The sequence below is a fragment of the Agelaius phoeniceus genome, chromosome 6 (genome assembly GCF_051311805.1).
Source record: "Agelaius phoeniceus isolate bAgePho1 chromosome 6, bAgePho1.hap1, whole genome shotgun sequence".
Lineage (NCBI taxonomy): Eukaryota > Metazoa > Chordata > Aves > Passeriformes > Icteridae > Agelaius > Agelaius phoeniceus.
Genome location: NC_135270.1, coordinates 30,846,270 through 30,873,504, shown reverse-complemented (window position 1 = coordinate 30,873,504; position 27,235 = coordinate 30,846,270). Strand labels below are relative to the sequence as shown.

Here is a 27,235-nt window from a genome sequence, read left to right as displayed (position 1 = left end):
TGTCATGCCAGATATAGATGATATCCTTCTTTGAAGAAGGATGTCTTCTATGTCTGGCATGACAGCCATGTTTTCTTTTACCCCGTTTTCCAAGACTTTAGTTCATGAAATCATAGAATATTCTGAGTTGGAAGGAACTTGTAAGGATTACAGAGTCCAGCTCCTGGCCCTGCACAGGACAGCCCAAGGATCACACCATGTGCCTGGGAGTGTTGCCCAAATGCTTCTTGAACTCTGTCAGGCTGGTGCTGTGACCACTTCCCTGGGGAGCCTCTTTCAATGCCGAGCCTCCCTCCAGGTGAAGAATTTTTTTATGATATCAGACCTAAACCTCTTCTGACACAACTTCAGCCATTCCATCCTGTCACTGGTCACCAGAGCAAAGAGATTGGTGCCTGCCCCTCCTCTTCTCCTCATGAGGAAGTTGTAGACTGCAATGAGGTCCCCCCTCAGTCTCCTCTTCTTCAGGCTGAACAGACCAAGTGACCTCAGCTGCTCCTCATACGTATTTGCCTAAGATGCTTCACAATCCTTGTAGCCCTCCTCTGGACACTCTCTTACACCTTTGTATGCTTCTTAGACTGTGGCACCCAAAACAGCCCCCAGCACTGCCACAGTGAAGAGCAGAGAGGACAATCCCCTCCCGTGCCTTGGTGGTGATGCTGTGCCTGATGCCCCCCAGGACACAGGTGGCCCTCCTGGCTGCCAGGGCACTGCTGCCTCTGTTCAGCTTGCCACAGACCAGGACCCCCAGGTCCCTTTCTGTGGCACTGCTCTCCAGACTCTCATTCCCCAGTCTGTCCTTATATCCAGTGTTTCCCCATCCTGGGTGCAGAACCCAGCACTTCCTATTGTTAAACTTGGTGATTGCCCAGTCCCCTAAATTTTCAAGGTTTCTCTGCAGGACCTCCCTGTCTCTGAGGGAGTCAACAGTTCTTCACAATTTAGTATCATCAGCAAATTTCCTTATTATGCCTTTGAGTCCTGCGTCCAAGTTGTGTTGTTCCTCACTTCAAAATATCTTGTGAAGCCCTGCATAGTACTATCAGGTTGCAGGCATCAACTCACTAGTTTATATTTTTTTCCTCTTCTTTTATTGGTACTAAGTTTGCTGCTTCTCAGTTACGTTGTATCATCTTCAAGTTGATAGGAAAGTGACAAATACTAGCTATCACGCCTGAATTCACATGCTGTTTCTTAGAATAGTTTCCTGATAGAGATTATCTACTTCTGCTGAACATGCTAAATTCCTGGAACTTTCATTCCACTCAGTTGTTATTCCTGTATCGATGTGATATGGATAAATTCACATTACCTGCCTTTTCTTCTTTTTCAGTACTGTCCTACTTGAGAATTCTTTCTTTCACTGATATCTAGAAATATATATAATTACTATCCCAATGTAATTTCATTATAAATGCAACTTTTATTTACTTTTGCCTATTGTTAATAATCTTTCCAGAGTCAACATCAGCTGATTTTTGGTAATCCTTGATTTATACTTCCATATAAATCCTTGATTTATACTTTATACTTCCTGGCCTTCCAAACATAATTTTCTTTTTTTGATATGTATTTTCTTCCATGCTTTATAAGTTTGTTGTATATATATAAGAACCTACTCTCTGTTGACTGCTCTGGCTAGAGGATAGTTTGCAATGAACTTTTACAGTTTTTTTATTTTGCTTGAAAAACAAATCTAAATACATATTTACTTTTTTTTTAATGTTATGTTAAATACTATAGTTTGATGTTATAAAAATGAATTCTCTGTACTCTTTCTGCTTGTGAAATGTGCAGTTGTACTTCAAAGGCTCTTTTTCTCAGTGGGCAAACATTCAAAATAAAGCAATACCTTTGAATATTCTGAGCTGTTTCCATTTCACTGGAAAGGAAGCTAATTTGGAGCCTCAGATGTAGCTGTGCAGCAGCCACCTTTCAGAGGGGCCCTGTGATGTGCTGCTGAAAGGAAGTGATTTATTATAGTTTTTCATTGCTATACATAGCTATGCACATACTGAAACTGAATAAAAATGCAGTAACAGAATGTACATAGAGTTATTTGAATGTCTATCCATGTGCATGTATAACTGTGCCTAGTGCACATACATACTTAGGTTAGTACTTATGTGCATAGTAGTGCATGGAATGCCAACAATTTGACCTTAGATGTCAGAATTGTAACTGTTCACTTCAGGCCTTTCCAATTAAACAGACAACAATGTGGAAGACTCTACCTGAGTGTTTGCACTGTTTTTCCACCCCATCCTCTCCCTTGCATTTTCAGAGCTGAGGGAGTGTGTGAAGCACCTGGAGGCAACTCCTCTTCACTCTACTTTCTTCCTGGCAGTCTTCCTCCTGCTGTCTCTGTGACAGGACCTGAGGAAATGGCCTGAAGTTGTGTCAGGGGAGTTTTAGGTTAGCTATTGGAATAATGCTCTTCATGCAGAGGGTGTCTGGGCACTGGAACAGGCTCCCCAGGGCTGTGGTCACAGCATCAAACCTGTTCAAGAGGCGTTTAGGAAAATGCCTTCAGGTACATGGTGTGACTCATGGTCCTGTGCAGAGCTAGGAGTTGGATTTGATGAACCTTGTGCATCCCTTCCGGCTCAGCTTATTCTGTGATTCTGTAATAATGACAGGCAAGAGAATACAGGTTTTGTTAGAGTGCATCAGGCATGTGGGATGTGACTTGCTGCCCTTTTCTCTGGAAGATAATCCCAGAGAGAATGGTAATTAATATGGAAGAGGGGAAAGTGCTACTACAGCAGGTTTCCTACTTGGATTATTCATAAAGTATTCACAGTATCATATCCTAGTTTAATGTTGTAAAAATGTCATTTTCATGCTGGTGACGGCATGAGGGTTATTTTAGGCAAGCTGTGAAGGAACTGTCCTTGGCAATGAGCAAAAATCAAACAGGCAAGCAATAGAGCTTGGGCACATTTATGTGAGTTTGCCACCTGCAGGTCCCACATTCCCTACTCTGCCCATTTCTGTCTCTGCAGTTCTGCTGCAGGCTTATCTTCCATAGAGGACAATTCTACCATAGTGGAGCCAGGGATCTTGGTTTATTTCTGGTGTCACCCTAATACCAAGCTAAATTCAATTGCACTGTACACCCACCCTGAGGGAATTCCATTTCCTATTTTGATATTTCAAGGACAAGATCCTTGAATAAAGCTTGACATGGTCATTACCCCTTTTGCAGAAGAGGACATCCAGATACGTGCAATGGCATGTTACCATCCCCAGTGTGATGACACATGAGTGGACATGCTGCTTCCAGGGGCAGGGTAAAGACAGTGGGTGGAGTTCTTGGAGAAGCCAAGGGGGCATATCTGTGGAATGGCTAATGGCAATTAAAAATTCCCTGTATATGGCAGTAGCAGTTTTGTTCAAAATTGTCTTTGAGTGCAAAAGCCTGAACAGCAGGAATGGTTAAGCTTAACAGGATGCCAGTAAGACAAGCAAAAGGTACTGCTTTAATGGCATTTTTAAAGGCGTTTAAGGACCTGTAAATCCTTTTAAAATTGCAGCATGATCTATATATGTGTATGAGAAGATCTCAACTACTTAGAAGTGATTGGGCTGGATCAATAACTACATGTTATATCTGATGTGTGCTTTACTACTTCTGGAAGTTAAATCTGGTGAGATGCTTTTGGAGATTTGAGCTTTCATCAGTATGTTATAAAGATGCATACTTACATCATGTATTTGCTTTGCAGCTCCTGGTTGCTAAATCCCCTGTTGCTCCATTCTCCACTTTTTTCTACACCATTGAGAAATCAGGCTTGATTCTTCAGGGTAAGACCAGAGCATTGGTTGTTTTGCCTTTTCAATTAGTATTTTAAGCAGACTGAATGTAGACTGTTTTTGAAAATTTTGCTCTTTATACCAAACTAAAACCCCACACATTTAAACATTTTGGTTAACAAGGGGATGTTCTGCTGAATTCACTGTTTTTTCTTGATTACATTAAATTGGTTCTTGCATTTTTCCATGGATCTAGAAATGAGCCCTGAAATTATTAACCAGGGCTCCTTGTTTTTCTCCAAGGTAAAGTGGAATGGTTTGGGTAACATGGGGCCTGATGGAATAGGTTTCTTCAGGAGAAACACACCTATCTATCATTAATAGCCTGTGTTAATTAATGGTTTTTCTTTAGCAAATGGTTTGGCATCAGTAAGAAAATTAATATCTGTTTTCTATTTTTGTGATCATTGTAATGCTAATGCCCAATGGTCTTAAATTATCCTCAGATTCTCTAGGATATGAAGTGTTATGCTGAAAAGCTGGATATTAACACCATGCTGACAGGGAGCTAGGATTCCTTGTGGCTGTGTCCTGAATCATGTACTTCTAGACACAGCAAAGAGAGAAGTACAACTCTTCCCTTCTTTTCCCATTTATCCCAACAAACATCCTTACTTTTTGACAAACCTTCATAGATCAATTTTGTTGAGTTGATGTCTTTTGATATGCAGCCTGGCTCCTTATCACTGCATCAGTTTAACAGACTGAATAAAACTATCAGTGCCTGTCACTTTCTGTACAGGGAGGACACTATGATATGCAGCCAGGGCAATAAGACAAGTGAGTATAGCTGGTTCTCAGTTTCCTGTGATGGAGAATCACTGATCCCATGAGGCACTATGGGCATTTTAAGGGATATGAACAGTTCTGATTGCACATTTCTCACATTCAAACCGGCTGTACCAGACTAATGGCATATTTATATTTCCTAGTGACTCCATATGCTTACATATCAGGTGATGCAAAATGTCAGAAAACAAACAAAATGAAAATGTTTTATGGTGCATTTTTGCTTCCATTTGATACAGCTACGTAATTGTAATGAGGGGGGAGGTGTCTATTCAGCATTTCCTAAGCCTTTGAATACTATTTTCAGTGTATGTTTAGATAGCATTTTGGGCACTTGATCTGCTTTATTTGGTACCAGTAATTCTAAAAATCTACAGGAACTAGAAACAATTTTTATTAGTTTAAATGGAGAGTACTTGCAAGAGTTGGTCTTGATGTGTTTTGTTTCAGTATAGGGCAGATGATAAGCTACTTTTCTGTCTTGGATATCTTGAGTTACATAGATGTTTCTGGTCATTATTTTAAAAGGCAGACAATTTCCTGCTCTGTCCTCAGGCACTAATGTAATGAAACTTCGGGAAAGAAAGTTTTCCTATTTCAGAAACAGAGAGAATTTGTACAGAGTCAATCTTAATTTTTTCAGCTCTTTTCTGTGAGCCATGAGTATAGCTTTCCCAGGGCTGAACCATACTTTAAAGAACAAATAGGCCTGGTTACACATCATGATGGAAGAGCACTCTGAGAGGAGAACAGCACTGGATTGAAAGTGTGGCAATTGCTCTTTTCCCTACACCCATGTGTTTCTGGGCAGTACATTTAAAACATCATTTGCCATTTTTCTACAAACAGATAAAACACCAGTTTGGATTTCTTTAAGTAATTGATGTATTCATATCAGGCATTCTGTGTGCATTTTGAAAGGCAACAAGAATATCTTCTCTGTGTGAGCCTTTTATTACTTTCTGACCACATAATCATGTTTCTATTTTAGATATTTTTCTCCAAGATGGGTAGCAAAGAAGGGTATGGTTCCCCTAATAATGTGCCCCAGACTCTTTTACAGAGACTTGTAAGCACTTACACATGAACCATCTCACAAATTTGTAAAAGTAAATATTGCATGGTCTCATCCCACATTTCAGTGATCATTATATCTGTGGAAACAGGAAGTGAGCAAATCACCAGGAAATGTCTGGTTTGGATAAGACGCAGAAAGTGGCACCAGGCTGCCTTGTTCAAAACATGCTAGAGTTTTTCTGAGAGTTGTACTTGGTGCTTCTTTGCAAAGGGAAGCTGGATGCAAGGTAAGATGCCAGTCAGGCACCTAGCCACGGGCCAGCCTGTGGCTGCTGGAGGGACACCACAGAGCACTAACCAGTGGGATCTGTGCCCCAGCCCGCTCCCAAAGGCAACTCTGCCATTCAGGCTTTGTACTTTGATTCCCTTGGTGTCAGGAGGTGAGCACATTGAGGGTGGCTGATGGGAACAAGTGGGTGGATGTGGGAACTGGTGAGAAGCAGCAGCTGGCTGAAGTGCCCAGGATTCTTTCTTTTTACTCAGGGGGTCCCATCCTGGGACCATTAACCAATAGGCCATAAACAAATTGATATCGGAAAATGTAGCTGGAAGCTCCCTGATTAGCGAGGGTGAATGGGGAATGAAAGACAAAGTGAAAGTGTGATTTAACAGTTCCACAAGCAATTTCCATTGCCACCTCTGAGGGATTAGGATGTGTGGAATAGGCTAAAAAAAAAATAGGAGGAGCTCCCCCCTGCTTTGTTCTGTGGGCTGGAGGATAATAAAACGGCAGGAGAGGCAGTGTGGCTAGTTAGGGATTTCACAGACTGCTATTTGATGCAGTTTAAGGAGCCCTTCTGCTATTGTTGCAGTTAAAATGGGAAGCGGAACTGTTCTCCATTTGCAAAAATCTCCAGCGTCCTCAGGAAGAGGGCTGAGAGCAAAAGGCTATTAAGATGGTAATGCTGCCCCATTTGGAAGAGTGTATCAAAATCCTCTTTGTCAATGTAAATTGCTGCTCTGTTTCCCTGGTATCTTTGCATCTCATGGCCTCAGTGCAAGCACAGAAATTTTTGGAGGAGATCCTTGTGAAGGCAGAACTGCTTCTCTTTTATTCTCAGAGGAGATCTCCAGGCTGCCCAAGGGTCCCTTAGAGAAAACTTCTTTGCTTTTATAAACCTGAAACATTCAGGGATGAAGAGAATCCATTTATGCACTCACTCTTTTATTTCCACTTTCAGACTAGAGAAATGAAATGTGATGATTGAAAGGCAAGATTGGACAGTCAGAAATTTAGCAAAGAAAAGTCTTCAGCCTCCTCCCTTCATTGCTTCAAATTGCTCTGTGCTATAGCAGGAGTGGACTGGAACCCCAAAAATACCCTCAGTTGCCTTTACGTTGCAATGCAGTGTCATGTTATGTTCTGCCAGTGTCATACTTTGATGAACCTGAGTTGTGAGTGCAGAATCCAGTCTGACAGCCAATCTTTATTTTGTAGAGATCTTAGACAAAAAGGCAGAAACCTGGATCAAGCACTGCAAAATATTGGAAGTTTTACTGTCAGCTTGTGTTTGCTGTTCTAGGAACTTGCTGTCGCTTCCCTGTTTCAATACCAGTTGAACAGCAACTTCCCTGTTTCAACCAGTTGCAGTGAGTGAAGTCATACCATTAAAAAGAAGAATAAAATTAAAAGAGCTCCAGATCTACTTGATTAGGAGTGCAAGTTGTAAGATTATTTTTCTCCTTGGCTATGATATAATTTCTGTTTTGATTGGAAATTGCTAGCTGGTAATTCTGTTCTGGTATGACAGAAGAAATTTTTAGCTGCTCTTGCCTAATTGCAGTTTCATTGAAATTGAATGTAGTGCATCGTGGGTTAGGCCAGCTGAACTAGAAGGTGCTACTTAGCTTTGTGCACACATATGTGAAAAAGATAGGCTGAATGAAACTGATTTGAAGCTGTACGCTGTGGATGATCATCCAAGTCTAGCTTTAGAAGGAGCAGTGTTCTGGGGTATAAATACAAGTAGGCAACAAGCCTAGCTGTTACCTACCAACAGCTCAGCTGTTTGTGGAAGTCTCATTCCATCTCACTTAAGCAAATGCCTTCTGTTACCAAGAGGAGGCTGCTGTGAAAGGAGTCAGGGACACGGTGGCTCTTTGCCAGCTGAAGAGTCTGTTGGGACTCAATGCTTTAACTAAGTGATTAACATTGCACTTCATGGAAAAACTCAGAAGCACTGAAAACATTAGGCAAATTCTATTAGTGAGCTAGGATGTGCTTTTGAGTAATGATATATTTTCAGTTTCATAGGGTTTAAAGATGGATAGAATTATCAGTTCATCCAAACTGACCTCCCATATATGATACATGTTTCCTTCAGGTACCTGATAACTGTTGCACTGAATAATTTCTTCTAGAAAAGTAATCACTATTACTTGCAGACATAAAGAAATGTGAGTTCCTAGTTTGCATTGATGGTATTTTCAAGTTTTAGCTACCTTGATGCAAAACCCTTGTTCTGTAGTTCAGATTAGAATTTGTCTGCCTTCAGCTTTTGGCTTCAGTTCTTGTAAGGACCTTCAGTGCTAAAAAAAGCAGTGTTGCTGTTAAATGGTTGCCATTTTTCATGAGTGTACTTGGCATAATGATTTCTCTTGCTATGTTTTACTCTTCCTTTTTGAAAGGTATAACTGTCTATAAATTTAACCTCAAAATTTCGTGTCTCCTGCTGACTGGCTCCCAAATACCTTGTATTGCTAAAGGGAAGAGTTTGAGGGTTTTTGCTACAGGACTGAATAATTAGTTTATTAATCCACCCTTTCTGCTGCCCTCTTTTTCACTGCACGCAACCTGTCTGAACACAAATGTGCTCACCTTACATGTAATGTCCTATTGAGGCAGGTAACTTATTGTATGTAGAAACAAAAGAATGTGGCACTTGGAAGAGAGTGTCTTAAGTTTCACGGTAGGGAAAAGATCTAGTAACAGCTAAATCTAGGGAAACCTTGGTACATTATGTTTCATTTGTCACTAAGGTAATGAAAGAGGCTCATTTTGATCTCTAAATAGCATAGGGTCTGGGTTTGTAGTGCAGCATGGCAAACTGTCTCCAAAGTGCTATAACTAATTTCTATGGCTGAAGCAAGTGAAAAGTGCCTCATTTTATTTTGTAAAGAAACAAGTAGTGAGGTAGAAAAGGAATTCTGAAAGAAAGGGCAGCATTATTTGTATTGTATTGTGTGGGTTTGAACAGTGAAAGACAATGATTTACTGCATCAAAAGCTTTTATTCAATTGAAGAACTGTAACTATAAAGTGACCTTTGTCTGGAGCAACATGGATATAATCTGTAAAATGAAGCAGGGTTGTTCTTGATGTGTGAATGGGTGGAAGACAGATTAATGGGAATAGAGTTGTGCATTGCTATTGAGATGGTAAAAGATTTGCAGTGCCACTGGTGATTTCCAGGCCTATTGGAGGGATAAAGATGAACTGATCATTGTTAGGATCTCTGTGGGGTGGAACCGTTTTTGCTGTATTCCCCACAGGACGCTGAAAGTCTCATGCTATTTCTAACAGGTTTGTAATAATGAGAGCAAAGAAGCACTATCAATTTGTAGGTTAAGTCCATCCTGGGACTAAGGAATGAGAAAAAATAAGACTGCCATCATCCCAATGCCAGCAATGTCACCCACACAGATATAGCTGACATCAATGAAAATGTCCTTTTGTTCAGGCAATTCATGGCATTTTGAGGAGTGGGTTACTAAACCTGTTTGCTTGGGTGAGGGTGTCCTCATTAGATGGGTTTGTGAGAATTGCTCTACTGCTCTGCAGCAGCACTGCCAAAGCCTTGCTGGAGTTGCCAAACTCCATGGCTGTCAAATGAAGGAGGACAAAGAAACAGAGCACAGATGCAAAACCAACTAAAAATGTTTATGATGAGAAATGGAAGGAAAACATTTTAATGGTGAAGGAAGTATAGAGGCATCTTGGGTTTAGAGCCAGTAGAAACCAAATAAACTGTAATTTCAATAAAATTAAATGTCTCTCTCTGCAAACATGACCTTTCACATAGCGGCATAGTACATAGGCAGTAGATTGATAGAGTTTCTGGCCATGTTTGTTCCTGTGAGCTTAACTTGTGTGAGGATATTATGCTGGATAAATCCAGTTTAGCACAATGTTTTGAATTACCTGCTTATTTCTAAAGGTTCATGTAAAGATACTGAAGATACTGCTGTCTTGCACTTAAAGCCAAACATGTTCCTAAGTGCTTTACTACATTGCAACTGGAGTGCCAGCATTTAATTTGTCTGAAGTTCTACTAAATGTAACACAAAAAAAAGTTTTAGTGCAAGCAGTGTGCCAAATCTGTTCTCATTTATACAAGTGTTAATCAAAACTAATTTCTTTTAATCCAGTGTTGTTAAAACAATGAACTGAAGAGTGTAAGTCTGTTCCCCTCTTTTCAAGGCTGGCATAGGCTTCCTGGGACAAAATGATCTCACTTCAGAGAAATCTTCTCCTTACCAGGCTCTCTGTAATGAATTCCTGATCAAAGTGGGCTGCTCCCCTGGGTTTTCAGCATAGTGCTAAAGCAAATGGCCTTTTTTCCAAAAGGCTTTTAACATAAGGAGTGTAATTGTTTGTTGATTAGAGGTAGTGTCTGTGATTTGTGACAATATATTGTTCTGGGAACTGAACATTGTCAAGGAAGACTAAGACTTTACTAGTAATTGCCTGGATTTAATGTAGATGTCACATCTTTCAAGCTACAGATTTGTAAATAAGGTCAAATGTACCTAAAATGGACTTAATGTTCTTAAGCGAACACATTCATGAGTAGGAAGCTAAATAAATGTCTGTTCAAAAACTTGTTTTCCAGCCAGAGTAAAGGCTCATGCTTTTGTGTGCAGTTTATGAAGGTAAAAGACATTTAAGTCTCAGTGATTTTTTCTTTTCTCATGTAGGCACAACTCAATTTCTTTTGCTATCCTCAAAGGTTATGTCTGTACTGGCTTCACCACTAACATGTTTGGTGAAGCCATCACTGATGTCATTTGATCTTATGAAAATATAGTTAGCAATAAAGAGAGGACTATGACCCAAAATACTTACCCTTGGTAATACACACAACTTTTCTTTAGCTATAGGAATTTATGTATTACTAAAATCTTGTAAAATCCCGAAGTGTACAGCCTGTTTTCCAAAGAGAAATTGGACACTTTATTGTTGCCTCTGCTGAGGAGATCCAAAAGTTACGTACAGTCTAAACTCTGGAAGTCTCCAGAGTGCAATTCTGTGTGAGCAAGCACACTTGAATAGCACTTCATCAAAACTAGGAAACTTTGCCTGAGGAAAGGCTTACTAGCACAGGGATAACACTTAACAAATAGGGCTTCCACTGCTTTGACCCCAGTGCTGTTTTTCTTTGAAACTTCCTCTATGTTTTGAGAATTAACACACCCTGAACAACTTCATGTATCTCTGCATCTGATGTGTTGACTTGCCCTGTCACAGATTTAAATTATCTTCTCATACAATCTTAAATCTATCTTGATAAGATGGATAGGAATATATAGCACTTTCTTAGAAACAGGCACATGTGATAAACCCTCTCAGCAAACAGTGGTTCACTTCAAATGCTTTTTCTCATTACAGTCGTTCCCTAAAATTCCTAATGTTGGGCTGTTACTGTAAAGTATTTTCTGCAATGTTCCTTTGAACTTTAGCACTGCTTCTCATGTTTATGTTGTAATAAAACCAAACCTGGTCATTTGTCATTCAGTTCTATGAAGACCCCTGAAAAACTTCTGAGATTAAATTTCAGGGCCAGATAGAGTTAAATAAGCATTATAGAGATAAAAGAAGCAACAAGGTTAGCCAGCATTTTGCTGGAGTGTGGTGTTCCAGCCCAGGCTGTGCCTTGGTTTGCCACCTGAGTAACCTTAGAGGGTCTGCCTTAGGGCTCAGCACATAGGCAAGGCAGCACAAGCCTGCAGGGGTGAAGAGGAAGCAAAGGCAAATGATGCTACAGTTAACAGTTCAACAAAAGATGTTGTTGAAAAGATTTTACTTTATTGTCCACTGAATCTCATTTTCATGTAAATGTCCTAGTTTTTCAACTACAGAAACATTCTCCCATACTCTCCCAATGCTCTATGGAGGTGAACTTCCCAGAAGCAGCAGCTGAGATGTGAGGAGTGATGTTTCTAGAAAATGCTGGGGAATATTAGAGCCTGAGTAGTTTGAACTGAGTGCTGTGTGCTGTTGTGGAGACCTCAGCTGAGATATGCCTTGCTGTTCAGTGAATAGGCTTAGAATAAGCAGGCTGAAATCCAAAGGTGAACACCAAGTGTTGCACTGGTGAAGATGTTCTGAGTGAATTTAGGGATGGGATGAGATAATTTCTTAATAGCATATATAAATACCACATTCCTCCTTCAGACTGCATATGCTTGATGAAGGACTGTAGCCTTGAGACACAACAGGTGGGAACTGCACATCTTTTACTTTCCTTCATGCTACATTTGTGCTGTGAGTGAATTACCCAAACAAGGTATTGGGCAGCCAGGCACATACACTGCAGCTGTGAGTCCTAGCTGTGAGCTAGACCATATCCTGTCTGCTGTGGCATTTGCTGAAGTCCACAGAGGAGCAGAACATCCTGTTTGCTTAGTTTTCTTTTGTCTGCCCCATACCAGCACAGGGAGAATATTACTCTATATCTTTCCTCTTCTGCTCTGAAATTGGATCACAGCACTCATGATTTTGTTCAATAGCTGGAAATGCTGAGGATATCCGATTGCTGAGGTCTCTTATTTTAAACGCCACATGCCAGGAAAAGTATGTGGGATCCCACCAGCTTAGCACTGGAGGGTGCAGGATGCATCAACAGGAAAACCAAATAAAACATGAAGTGAAATTCATTTGAAAAGGGAAGGGACTCACAGACCACCAATCAGTAGTGTTTTAACTCTTCATATATACACAATAGGCCTTTTATTTTCCTTCAGTTCTTCTCAATATGCAAACTATCTTAAACTGATTTTTAGAGCTGCAGCTGTCACCAAAGGCAGTGGGACCTGGAGGTGCTCATTACCTTTGAAAATCAAGCCAATGTATTTGAATCCAGTAGTAAAAGCCAAAAGCACTAAATCAGGATGGTGAAAGCATAAGTTTGATAGTTCTGTTATGTGATCCTGGCCACCTTCATGTTGGATACAGAGGCAGGGCCTCACACAGAGCACACCAGAGCTCAAAGGTATGTTGTTTCTTCTTTGCCTTTCAGCCTTCCTTCCCCTACAATTCTGTTGCCTTGCTTCATCCCTGCAGTCCTTCCAGCTGAGTAACACCAGATAGAACTTTATTCAAGTTCAACAGAACTTAGATGAACTTTTATTCATCCAGAATACTTTGCTTTCCTTGAGAAACAGGTTTTTTTATCCAAGTGGTCCAATTTGGCAAGCACTACCAAAGATGGGCAGCCACCTGAGTCACAGTTTGATTTTCATTTGCTGTGTGTTAGTTCTACTCTGGCTTTGTCTAGTCATGTACTACCACATTTGTTGTGCCCTAGAAAAGGTTTGTAAGTAACGTATAAAAGTCAGAGCAAGCCCTGATTACTCTGATGTAGAATGAACTAAATTCCACTGTCACATTTGAGCTCAAAGGGAATAAGGTCTCTCTCAAGCTGGTCCCAGCTGCCTGGGCTCAGAAAGGACATGGCTCTATCATTTAAGGGTACATGAAAACTTAATGCATAAACTGAATTTGCAAATTCAAGGCCTCTTCTGGCTGAAGGGGTAAGAAAGCTGGCTCACTGAGGGCTGCACACAAGAATGTGGCATTAACTTACAGGGAAAGCTTGTTTAAGTGGCCTTCTGTTACTGCTTGCCTCAGACTGGAAGCTTTCTCAGTTCCTTGGGTGTCCTTATTTTTTTTTTTTTTCATAGTGCCACGTATTGTTGGTAAAATAAGGAAACTTGAAAACAGAGGAAGTAGAGGTAATGTTGATCTTGAAACACCAGCAATTGAAAAGACCATTCACAGTTTCCTTTAAAACAAAACCAAGGGGTAAGATAATGCTAACCAGGGCTGGGTGCCCAAGAGAGCATCATAATGAAGCATCCACTGTTATTGTTCAACTCAGTGTTTGTTCTTCATGTGAACAAAAGGAAGGAAGAGCTCTGCTATCAAGCTGGAGAGGAAGGAGTCTTTGTTGCCCTTGGCTACCCTAACTTTAAATGCGAGGAAGCGCAGGGCACTGCAGCATAACCTTTCTGCATATTAGATGAGGAAAATTGATAGTTCAGGAGGTTAAGGGCGGACACTCTGTTTCTCTAGGCTTCCCTTTCGTGACGGCCCCAAATCAGGTATGGCAGTGCTAGTATTTATTTAGATCACGTGAGGTTTTTAAAACTTGGGTTTGAACCCCGGTACTTCTGCTTTGCTGCTTCTCTGCCATATGATTCTCCTCTGCCTTGTTGCTCACCACAGGAGCAGTAAGAGATGCCATTTCCTTATTGAATGTGACAGGCACCCAGTGTCCTGAGTGTAAAGTTCAGTCATGTTGCTGAATGTGTCTGCTAGAGACTGAGTCAGATGTTTACTGTACTTTTCTGTTCCTGCTCTGCCCATAGATTTGTCTGCTGAAGTGGCAGAATTCCTGCCGTCCCTCTCCCCACCTTTCAAGTCAGGAGGATGACACACCATCAGATTAGTGATAAAGTTTACCATGCTCAGAGCCATTGTTTCAGATTTTCAGATGATTCAGGCAATGACTGTGTCATCAGCTAACCTCAGGTTGCAATTTAAAGATATCCCTGCAATCATGAAATTCTGATTAGCTTGCTGTGTGTTAGTTCTACTCTGGCTTTGTCTGGTCCATGTACTACATCTGCATTCCAAGAGACACTGGAGAAACAGATTTGCATCCCATTAGAGGCAATGCTGTGGTGCTAGGATGTTTGAAAAATGTAGGTGCGTATTTTGATTCTGATATCCAGAGTTCACTCCTTATATATGATGCTTTGAAATTTCTGGACAGACAATAAAAGCAGCCCACAAATATATATCAGCTTTGTCTCCCATTCAAGGTGTATCCTTGCATTGATGTACAAAATGACACTTCCACACATTTATGTTAGAGTCGGTTTCCATAAATCTGAAATCTAATTCTTCTCACAACAGTATGTTTTGTGCAAGTTCTACCAACATTACTGTAGACAGAGAAAGAACATTACCTAGATAAAATAGCCTTCTTTTGTTTAATGCAAGTGATCTGAGGGCTTGGTGATTTGTCATAGTGAAAAAAGCATCTGGTAAGAATGCAAAGAGAATAGGGAGAATCCCATGAAACTACTGAGAGGGTCAAGTGTAAGAAATGTTCTTTAAGGTGTCATAGTAAGTCAACTATATACCGTTAAAGGCAGGAGAATGAGGGCCTCAAATTAGATATTTGAGGTATGATTGGTTTGTGTGTAAAACCATGCTAGATACAGGAAGAAATAGATACCATATTGCATTGTTGGTATTGTGGCTCTGAAAACCCACTAAGTTCAACACAGAACATAGAAAAAAAAGCTCTGAATGTCCTGAGAAATTAAATTAAGAAATGAAATTAATTCAAACCACTCACCAAAGTAGCCTTCTGAAAACAGGTTTGGTTTTATTTCACATAATAGATAGGAAAGCTCAGTAAAATGCTGAAAATCCAGATGGGCCAGTGGGGGAATAATTCTGCCTGTTCTTAGTTTTCTTATGTTACTAGCATCTTGAAGTGTGGAGGTTTTTTGAAGAAAAAAATTCCAAGATTATATTTAGCACATTTTAGTCGGGCCACAGCAAGTATACTCAGTTTACAAATACAAATGTTTTGTGTTTGTTTTCCTAATTACTATCCCTAGAAATTATTTGTTTCTTAAAAGCTAAAAGGACTTCTTTCCTTCTCACATATCATCATGAGTGGTTTTAATAGAATAAATTGTGTCTTTGCCAGTTTAAACAGTTGTCTTCAGTTAGGCCAGTCATGGTGGCTTATGTATACAGTTACAGTTTTTGTACTTGGGTGTTAAAATAAATCTGAAGAGGCATGGAAGAAATAGAATTTACTTAGGTTTTTTGTGAACCCTTTTCTGAACAGAACTAGCAATGCTGAGTGAGTAACTAACATTCATTAGTGTGGCTGAAGACAATAGATGAGCTTCTGAGTATTGTCAGGGAACAATTATCTTCAATAAAAGTACGTGCTGGTTTGGTGCATCTATAATTAGAACTGCCTAGCACTGTGGAAAGTGTTTCCTCTCCCTCTTAGAGCTAGAGGGGTTGGCAAAATCTCCTTTGGGATGAAACTAGAGCATTTATCTGAAAGTCTTCCTGGGTAAAGGACAACCCTATGACTTTCTTTACATAAACTGTTTTTATGACCATCCATATCTAATAATTTCAATGCGCAGAGGATGTAAAACCCATGTAGCAGATACAAGAGGATTGGAAGCCTTCTATCAAAGCCATGCCTGATGGAATTGCTTTCTGTTGGAGCAGTATCTTTGACACACTTAAGCAGTGGTTTTAATTAAGAGTAAGGGTCCCATTATAATAGATATGAGGGATGGCAGGGGATAAGGCCATGATCTAACTGGAAAGAGGAGGATCATGACCAGAAGAGTTCTGTGTTGCACTGCAGCAGTACATGTCTTGCAGGTCATTAGTGGCCGGGGATAGGCTAAGCTGTTGCATGGCTTCCTCCACAGTTTTTTCCTTGGAACCAGCCTTAGCCCAAGGCTGCCTTTACTGCCTAGGGTTAGGGTTACACCTAGGGTTAGGGTTTTGAAAACCACAAAGCCCAGAGCTCCAGGCACACTGCAGCTCCAAAAGGCATCCCGAGGGGAACCCAAAACTGCCACAATGTGGCTTGCTCCACAGCTTTTTCCTTGGAACCTGCCTTAGCCCAAGGCTGCCTTTGCTGCCTAGCGTTAGGGGTTTGGGTTCCCCTTCCCACTGCCTCACCTTTATACCTGTTTGGAAGGGGAAGGGTAATGCAATACCATTTTAGAACACAAATTAAAAGACAGCACTTTGATACAATGAAATTTGGTGTGATTTCTTCCTTTTCCTTGCATAGAGACTTACTGAACCCTAGACATGAGGAGAGAGGTGCAGTCCTTACGTGCATCCTCTAATAAATTTCCTCATCAATGGACTAGACTTGGTAACAGAACAGTTTGTGGTAGGAGAAGGCTGAATCCTGCCTGTGCACAAGTAGGAGCCTTTTACCAAACAATCCTGTTAAAAAGAGTAAATCTGTTACTGGGATGAAATCAAGTGAACTGGTCTGACAAAAGAAACAAGAATAGATGACACCCGGTTAGTGAAAATAGATGACACCGTGTTAGTTTGCTTCTCTGTTTTTTAAAGAAGCAAAATGGTTTTGTTTCCACAAGCTAGCAAAAGGGATACTGGTTGCTACAGCAGGAATCTAATGGCATCAGATTCACCAGCCTGGTTGTTTATTTGTAGGGATATGTTCAGTGAACATTTCAAGAACTCCAGGAAGAAAAGAGAGACTGAGGACTTAGCTATGTTTTATTAACATTTTCTTTCCAATAGAAATCAAACTGAAGGAGACAACTAAAGATAAATCCTGATTTCATTTTATTATTAGTTGTTGAGATATGCATTTATCAGAATAAATGAGAAACAGATTACACCAGCAAACACATCTGGCCTTAGACTGGCCTTCAAGTCATCCAAAAAGAAGCACAAATTATGGAGTTGTTTACAGCCAGGCACTTAAAATCCCACACAGCTGCAAGGGTGAGAGGCAGCAGAATAAACTCTCAAGACAAGCTGACAACAGCTCCACTGCCGGGGTGCCCCTTTGCAGACGAGACAACAACAGATGAAGAAATCTTGAGAATGACCCAGAGCAGTGCTCATTAGTGAATGAAGCAGAGGCAGGAAATGGGACAAGATTTCTTTTGTCATAGTTTTTCACCCAGCTGTCTGCCTGTCCCACAGCCACCCACATGCTATCAAATATAGTCATAGTCAACCTCCAGAAAAGTTATACAAATAAAACCTCCAGTGATTGCATACAGACTCCTTCCAAGTTACATTTGCCCCATTAGCAAGGAATGAAATATTACTGGGTTTAATCCAGGCATGTTAATCATTGCAACTAAAACTTATTAGGAGGGGTTGTATTCAGGTAAATCTGATAGAAGTATGTGATTCCCCTTACTGGTGTCACCTGGATATCTATTTCTCTGCATATCTACTATTAATTATTGATTTACTAACACTTTTACTACTTCTGTTTTGTTTCCTTCTTATGGCAAAGCTGTGATTTTTACTTTATACTCTCTTTGTAAACTCTCTTTGTGTTAAACAGATGTGTGCAATACCCAAAAAGGAGATCATTAACAAGCAGAGAAAAACATTTCTGGACTTCTGAAATGGAACCTGTGGAATCAAATGCTATTTTGAGATTGTTAAGTTATCATAATGACATTGAGACTCCAGCTTCTTTGGGACCTTTTTTTTTGCAAGTACAGCTCACTTGCTCATAGGCTATAAAAAACATTTGCTTTTTCTTATGGAATGAATGCAGTTTTTTATATAACAGAAGTTAAATAATAGAAGCCTGTTACAGAGAGTTCTGTAACTCTTGTTTTTCCAAATGGTAGCCATCCTGTTGCTCTCCACCAGGAGCCACCTGTCTGTAGGGTACTCTGAGTAGTTACATTCTACTCCAGTGCTGTTCATTGTGCCTTGATGTCTGGCTTTGCTGCTCAGCTGCAGTGGCCATTTTCAAATGGAGCAGTTGTCTATGAGCTGTTCATGAGAGTCTTCTAAATGGAAACTTTGAACACATCAGCACTGAGATTGAGCACCAATAAAATGAGTGTCGTATTTGTAGCCTATAGCAATTCTTTTAAAAATCATGGATTCAATGCAGTCTTGAGCCATCCAGTGTGTAGAGTTCCAGAGTGGCATTAGTCACACAGAGCATTCAAGCTGGCATTAAAAAAAAAAAAAAGCCCAGCCCCTTCCCACCCAAATTTGTCAGCACCGATATGAGACAACTCTCTCTAGTGTCAGCACCTCTATTTGAAACCCCACTTGAATCAGTCCATGTGAGTTTCATGGCATTCTTTCACACTCTAAAGTATCTACAAGGAGCTGGTCTGAGACCAACTTATTCCACCCTAGCTAGCAGAGAGACTTGAGATACAAAGAGGTCATAATTGCTAATCAAAGTGATTTTATGTTTAATGGGGAGGAGTTGCTGCAAACTATCAGAACAGTCTTTGAGGCATCCGGTTTGTTGCTTTTGGAGTCCCATTAATATCTCTTCTGTGCTGTTACAATGGTAATGGTAGCTATCAGACATTACTGCATCTCCTCTTACCACTGTGTCTGGGTGCAGTATCACTAGAGCTTTTAGTTGTGTATTTTTCTCCCCACATCTCTCATTTCTCATCTTTATTTGAATCACAGTCTTGTTCAGCAGGTCAGCTAATGGAGAGCAGATTTTTTTACTTATTCTGTTTTTTTTTCCCTTTTCCCTCTATTTATATAACACACAATTTGTAATCTTTTTTAAACCAAAGAAGAGAGAAGTCTTGAGTTCATCTAGATTAAAATCAGCTGCAGCCTATTAATGGACTCAGCCCAGGACTGAGACTTTAGGAAACAAAAACACTGGACTAAATTATACTGAACTGGCCTCTGTCTCCTGGTGAGGGGATTCATATAGCGAGAGGAAAGGGGAAAAGGGGGGTAAAGGGAGAGGATCTCCATGTGGTTTTAATTCATTTTGATTCTCTTCCTGAAGCTAATTTACCCAACACAAAGGCTCTGTAGTGGGCAGCCAGCTTTTTAGAAGTTTGGCTTTCACTGATAAACGACTCAATTCCTGTTCTGAAGGTCCGAGATAGCTCAGACCTGTGTGTAATCAGCCAAAGTTTAATGTGAGTATTTTGGTACAGGGTATTTCAATTACATATTAGAGTCCTTTCATCATCTGTCAGAGTGTATCCTGAAGACTCTCAGATAATTGATCTAACTCCTCCATTCATTCTGTCCCCAGAAACAGACAGTGAATTGTCTCATTGAAGAATCAGAATAGCAGACACATGCAAGTCAGGCCAAAAGTGCTTCCACTGGCCTGGCACTCACAGAAGGCAGTTCTGAGCTTCTTCTGGGCATAGGAGCCTTTGCCACTGAAGTAGCAATGTACTGTTCTCTGCTAAAGGGAAAATACTCATTGATTCTATTCATCCCCTCTGACATTAAATCTTTTTTATTGCATTCTTAGTCCCATTACTGTGTTTAGTCCTCTAGCAACATGCAAGAAGTTATGTCTTTGCCCTAAAAAAGCCAGACAGTGGGTGGAGAAGTGAAGCAAACAGTAAACCATTAGCTGGAAATTACTTGATTAATTATGTTAGGCCCAGACTGTCTTTGGTTACAGTTTTCATGTATTTAGTGACAATAACTTGTAATCTAAACAAAACTAGAAGGCAAATAGCGAGATTAATGGAGGGAGTGGAACTGGGCCTTGGAAGGAAGGGTTGACTTGAGACAATAGTTGTGCATGTATGGCTTCTCAGTGCTTCAGTCCCATGTGCAAATATTTGTTATGGGAAATGAGTAAAAGCATGGCCCAAATCTATCACTGCCTAATAAGCCATGACAATCAGCACCAGTTGTTCACTGCTCTATTAATGTGTCCTAGGAATGAGTAACATCAAAGCAAATACAGTTTTAAGATTAAGATCTGGGGATATCTGGCTTCAACTGCTAATTCTTGCTGGTTTTGTGTAATAATGGACAAAAGAATTTCACCATGTCCTGTTTTCAATCTTCTAATTTACAGAGATGCTGAAATGTTCAGCGTTATGTGAAGGACACTCCATTTCTACAGTGTTTCATTCTGTATACATATAATCCAGTTATTGTGTAGTTGTCCAGGAAGCCTTATATATCCTTATCTGGGCAAGTTTTTCCAAAGTGAATTCTGCATTTTCATGGCTTTCCTGCTTTATGAGTCAGTTCAAGCAAAGGTTTAAATACAGAGAAAATCCCTTTTACTTTGCTTGAAAAATATATTCTCACATTTATAACAGGTCATCTGCAAACTATGTTGAGCAGGACATGGTCTTTCCATGGGATTCTTCCTTCTCCCAAGCGCATGCTGTACCTCTTCCATCAGCACCCAGTTCACCTCCTGTGTGCCACAGTGCTCTGAAAACTGGCCAGAGCTGCTGCAAAGCTTTCAGAAATTAGACTGGGTTTTTAAGGATAAATCGAGTTTCAGTTGATGTACTGGAAATCTTCTTAGAATTTCTTGCCTGTATTTCTTCTTACCAAAACTTAAGGCATGATATAGCTGAAATAAAGTGACCTGAAGGTTTTTGGATACTGTTAGGTGTTTCACTTTTTCCCTTGGCCTTCCTCAAATGCTGCTGGAAGCAAATTGGTTTGCTGTCCTTTTTGGTTACTTTGTTTTGTTCTTCTGCTTTTATTCTGTCAGTCTGTTATTTGTCTAATGCTCAGACAGATCACTTTCTCCCCTCACCCCAACCTGTTAGATATGGATGACTCCAACAGAAGTCGTTAAAACTTTATTCAGAAATAACTGGAAGTAATTAGCCATCTAGGCCAGAGATTTATTTTATGGCTCAAAGTAACCTAATAGTATTCTGAGAGAGTAAACTTAGTTTCGGATGACTTTGGATTACCTTTGTAAGAAGAAACCTGTTTTTGGTATTCTTTACACACAAACACATATACACACACCCCCCAACAAAAACAAAAAGTAAAATAAACAGTTTTATGCTTTTGCTATTCCACAGCTAGCAAATTACCAAAGAAACAATTATAGTAGTTCAATACAGTAAAAATTGTGTGAGTAACATTGGCTTACTGTAAGCTTCACATGCTAGGATATGCTTCCCCTGTTGACAAAAATACCATATTCATCCCCAGCACTTTTAGAAGCAGAGCTGCATTTCTCATTGCCCTAATCTCCACATTTGTGGCATCTGTTCCCATGATTCCCTTTGTCTTGTGAGATCCAGACCCTGCACAGCCTGTGTCTTTTTGTTGTCTTTTGTTTTTAGTAATTACTAAACAAAGCAGTATTTAACTGTAGCTTTATTTAGCTTGAAAGGAAATGCAGTGCTAGAGCGACCAGTTTCAATGGGTTTTAACCCAAGACATAAGAAAAAGACAGTCTTTTTCTTTCATTGATTCCAACCTGAAGAAACCAGATAGGTCAAACAAAAACCTTATGAGAAGGATGGCGTTCAGTGATTTCAAGGCATCATGCTATGACATAATTTTGAGAAACCTATTTTAGTGTGTTTGCAGACTTGACCTACTTATATTACTCACTCTTGGTTCCTAACATAAAAGTTGTCATCACAACCGTAAAGCTAGAAATGCACTTTTGAGAAAGAGAGAAAAAAATTGAGAGCACAATATTCAGTTACCATGAAAAAGGTTTTATCTTGATATTCTACTCTGACTCTGTCCAATTAGATCCTTTGCTGTCGTACAAAATGGTGTAGTTGGTAAGGTGTTGATCCTGGAGGTTCCCAGGGATCTGGCACAGCAGAAGTGATGTGTTATTACCAGGCTGAGCTCTAGTCACCTGTGTCCTGTTAAGGGCCTGCAATATTTGCTCACATTTTACCTGTAGAGAGGAAAAATCTCAAATTTTTTTTCAGTTTTCAACTACATAAAGTTTTCTGCATAGAGGAAGAAAATGGAGAGAGAGAGAGAGAGAGACATCCTGCTTTCATGTTCTTCTCCTGGTCCTGTAGCTGGCAGCACAAGCGCGTGGGCAGCCACACGTGCCCAGGTACCCAGAGCTCTTGTGCAGAGCAGCACATGTCACTTATGTGACTCAGACTAAGTTTCACTCCTCTGCTCTGGTGGCTGCTACAGGACAGGAAGAAGGGCCCACTGGGAAGGTTTATTTTAAGAAGTTGCTGAATGATTTTGGTTCCTTTTGGCCACAGTGTTCATTGTAAGCATAGAGCAAGAAAGCAAGAGCTTTCTTGGGGATGCTCTGTGTGAGCTGTGTGGCTGTCGGTGTTTCTCATCTGCCCTCTGTGCTCCAAACTTAGTGTGGTTTCAGAGTACTCTGCTGATGTGTCAGGTCAAGCTCCTTGGTTTCCACTTCTCAGATAACCAGGAGTAGTTCACCCTGTCAAACTGTTCAACTTTCCTTAAAACTATTCCTACTAGTGTAACAGTCTGCCAGTATTTTACCGTGAAAAGATATTCTCTGGGGATATCTGTGGTAATCTGAGGAAGTTATGGGCAGAAGCTGCTATACAAGGTGTACATGTGCTCACAGTCTGAAACTGCACTTAAGAATAAAAGGCACAATAATATACATATGCATCCTGTAATATGATAGGGGTTTTACAGAAATTCCATTTGGAGGATATTTATAGTTATTGCCATACTTTGCCTGGGATGCTTTTTAATAGTTTCTGAAATGAGATGGCTTTATTGTTTAGAGAGCTCCAAGAAATAAAATTATTCTTGGCTTGGGAGTTTTGCTGCTAGTTTCTCTAGCAGCTATTGAAGAACAGGCCATGAGTTCTTCCTTATCAGTTGTGCCTGTAGGTGAACAATGCATTTGGAGCTCTTTCATTTTCCTTTTAGAGTGCTGGGGAACATTGCCATACAGCCTAAAGCATAATGGTGGAGGAAAAATGAAGTTATTTGCTTTGGTCATCATCAGCTTTTAACAAAACTAAGACGGCTCAGTCTGGTGCATTTTCCATTAACTGGGTATATTGTACATTGCTTTCAAGATTTTCATGCTGGGCAGCACTTACTTTGTAGATCTTTGGTACACTCAGACTTCCAAGCAATATCAACTTCCCAGTGTAGGTCAAATTCTCTTACACTTTCTGTCTTCCTTCGTGCAGCACTTTCCACAAAAGTATTCCAATAGTATCAGGTTATTTGTTTATTTTCCTGAATTACTAGTTGTAAAACATCTTTCTCATACTGTTCAGAGAGAAAGAGTCTAGTCAATAAAAGCAGAAATTGGAGAACAGTTGACTGTTTTGAGTAGAGCTTTGAGAATCCAGTCATGCTGGTTTTCTGGGTCTACTTAGCATTTTACTTTGATGCTGTATGTCCTGTACCTTCACCCTCTGAAGGGTGAATACAAAAGTAGAATATTGATGCTAGTCCAAAACCTTGTTTATCATTCGTTTCCTAAATTTCACATAACTGTAAAACTGTGCTTGAGGTTCCACAAAAGAAATTTTCTTTTGAGGTTTTTGCTTTGATTTGGGTTGGATCTATCCAGAAAATGTCTTGTGACATATAACTTGAATTTTTGCAGGTTTTTTTATCCATCAGGAAATAAATTTCCTGAAGTTCTGAGCCAGTAGAAGGTGAAATAAGATAGAGGATGGTCATGTAGACAACTTCATGTTTGTTCAGAGGATTAGTCTTCAGATTTTTGCCAAGTTTCATGTAAAAGTTTGGTCTGGCTCTGATGTAATCCACAGTGATTCATCTGCTTCCCACTGTCTCCCAAGAGGGTGAATCACACTGTATATCTCCAAGATAAACTATCAACATACACTGACAGAGGTGTCATTCAGGTAAAGAATGATAAACAAATTATGCTAGAAAACATACTGTCCTGAGGTCAAACATTTCCATGTAACTGACAGCTAGCAAATACATGGAAATGTCCTTTTCTGGTTCTAGATTGTCTGTTTTGTACTTCCTCTGCCTAGAAAAAGATGAGACTGAGAAGCAGACGAGAATAAATTTCTTTCCTGATATTGAGCACCTTAATTGGGAAGGTAATTTTCTTCTTCCTGCTAAGTACTCTGGCATATGTTTTTTTCCTCAGATATTGCTTGGCACTATCAGCTGGAAGAGATGGTTCTGTTTGGGATAAAACCTTATTTATTTCCCTCCCCACTCCCATTTCTTTTTTTTTTTTTTTTCTTTTTTTTTATACTAGACTAGACAACTATGTCATTTGAAGAATAAAAATCAATTTTCTATTTCTGTATCAGATTTTCTCCCCAACCTTTTATCTACTGATTTGCCTGATTTGCAGCCCTTCTTTCCCTCTCTCCTTGCTGATAACTAATGGACTTTGGTATTAAGCCAGCCTTTCAGTGCACACACCACCATGCCAAGGAGAGTGTGTGCAGCTATTCTGTCTGCTTTGGAAGCCTACAGATGCAGCCAGAGCTAGAACAATTCCCGTATTGATCCCACACTTGTCAGTTAATCCGTCATAAGGCATGGGAATCCTAGCCCTATCCACATCTGCCTGCATAACTGCAGGGGGAAAACCAATTCTCTGAAGCTCTCACCAGGAAACAAGAAAGCAAAGAGAAATGGGAGCTTGCTGAGAGGAGAGGGCTGTAAGCTGCTGGGCCAGAGGGCCGTGAGATTGCCTACCTGCTCCACCCTTTCCCCCTGACTCCTTTTCATCCTCCTGCAGGTCAGCAGGATCAGGTTTATGTTAGTGAACCATGAAGCTTATCAAATAAATGTTGCAGCAGCAGGTGTTTGGCTCTCTCCACAGGCCAAGTCTAACAAGGTTGATATTATGTCTGTGGCCAAAGTAATGCAGTAATTACTTTTCTGGGCTTGGAACGCCCAAGAGATTTCTGGGAACTAGTTAGAAAAACAAACCTTGCTAAGAGTAGGGGATTTTTAAAAAGGAACAGTGGTGCTCTCTGTGCCAGAAGGAGAGGACAGGCATTTTGAGTGCAGCATCCAGCGTGGTGCCCCATCCCCTCTTAGACTGCTCATGTTACAGGGGCCTGGAACAGAGGCAAAGTGCCTGACTTTGGTTGCTCACATTGGGATGGGCAGCTTATTTTGGCCCATGGTAGCTTGTGGAAAGGCAGCTGCTTCCTTTAAAATCATTAATGTGTATTGTAAAAGTTGCATAGCATAGCATTCCCACTGCTGTCTGTTTCTTGCTTTGTGCATTTCCCTTGTAAGCTCTGAACACAGGTACTGAGTTAGAGGACATGATGCAGCCTAATTGCCCTAGAGGAAGTATGAGATCTCACAGCACAGCTCTGCTGTGCCCTGCCCCTTTATCTCATGTAGTCCCTCTCAGGCCAGGGAGGAGAAAGTTAAAACAGGTCTGTATAGTGATGACATTTAAAAGCAGCAATCTCCATCATTCCTTTTGAAAGAGTATTGATCATTTAGGCCAAAGCTTTTTCCCTGCAGCTGATTGTTATATGTGATAATGTTACCATAATGTCATTTAAACCAACTTAAGTAATTGCAAAAATGGCCTGAACGACTGGAAATTTCTTCTGTTGCTGTGTGGTTGTCCAGGAGACCAGAATTTGAAAGTGAGAAGAGGAAGAAAGCAAAACTGATTAGACATTCATAGGTTGCACATTAGACTTGAACCTGATATGTTTAAAAAATTACTTTTTTATACAAAAAAAACCTGTAAAATTCCTACTACCTATAGATAATTCTATAGGCATCCTTCTCTGCTGTTGAACCATGCTACAAAGCAATGCCTTTGTAGTGATGAATGAATTTTCCCAAGCTAGGAAAGTTAGCATTTCATATTTCAATATATCTGGCAATGCTTTTCCATCCCCACTGTTTATGTTAAGCAGTGGTTTTGCATATCACATTGCATTCTGAAGATCTGATGCTTTGGTGGCGGTGCAAAGATTCCACACCATTCTCTCAGTGTTCTCAGGAGCTCAGCAGCTTTATGTGAGCAGGCACACAGTGAGTGAGTGAGCTGTGACCCCTGCTGGGAATGCCATGGCCTGCCAGTCCCAGGGCTGGATTGCGGACCAGGAATGCCGCGCACTCGGAGACAGGTGCTGTGGGCAGGTGGCACATCTCCTTCCTCAAGGTGTTCAGAGACTTTCCATAAACACTGAGAGTAGCAGGTAGTGAAGAACTGCTGTACTAAGATTGCTGGAATGGAAAGCAATGGAATTTGCCTCAGCATTATTGCATTTAGGGCAAACCTTGTCTGCTCTTGAAAAATGGCACCAGGGTTCCTTCCACAGCAATTTTCCCATTACAAATGCAATACAGATCAGCCAAAGATCATGCAGGTTATGTATGACCTAAGATGGCCTAGATGGTGCTTATAGAGCTCTCTACTTCAATATGGGACACATTTGCATGATATAGACAGCTTTTTTTAGCATGGTCCCTTAATTTGATTTTTTTATATACATTGTTGGAACAGTTGTTAAGCATTTGGAAGGACGCATGAATCAGCTTAACTAGGACAGACTTTTTCATCATGTACTCTGTAAACATTCAGGAATGATGTCTGAAAATTGTCATTTGGAGGAAACGTTGCTACAGAATTTGGCCTACCAGCCTATCTGAAGTATCAGATTCTGAGGGAAGATGAAGCCCATATATTTATTTTTCTATAAAAAGCAAAGACCAACTCTGGCCAACTCTAATAAATCTCCACTGGAAGAGAAGTGTATCAGCAAGAAGCCATTCAGGACTGAGCTGTATGGCAATGTTAAAGAGCCTGGAGGCACGTTAGGATTGGTGTTGCAGTGCCAGAGCTATGCATGAG

General features: G+C 40.4%; 1 protein-coding gene across 4 annotated transcripts in view; it reads left to right on the top strand.

The window, feature by feature from the left end:
* The window catches only part of RAD51B (RAD51 paralog B), a 397,362-nt gene that overhangs the window by 266,033 nt on the left and 104,094 nt on the right, over positions 1–27,235 (top strand). For 3 of the 4 annotated variants that reach the window (XM_077180322.1, XM_077180323.1, XM_077180326.1), the window contains exon 10: positions 3,732–3,810. The exons of the other annotated variant lie outside the window; for it this stretch is intronic. In XM_077180322.1, coding sequence (XP_077036437.1) covers positions 3,732–3,810 — 79 coding nt within the window. The remainder of the gene's footprint in view (positions 1–3,731; positions 3,811–27,235) is intronic. 4 annotated transcript variants of the gene reach the window in all.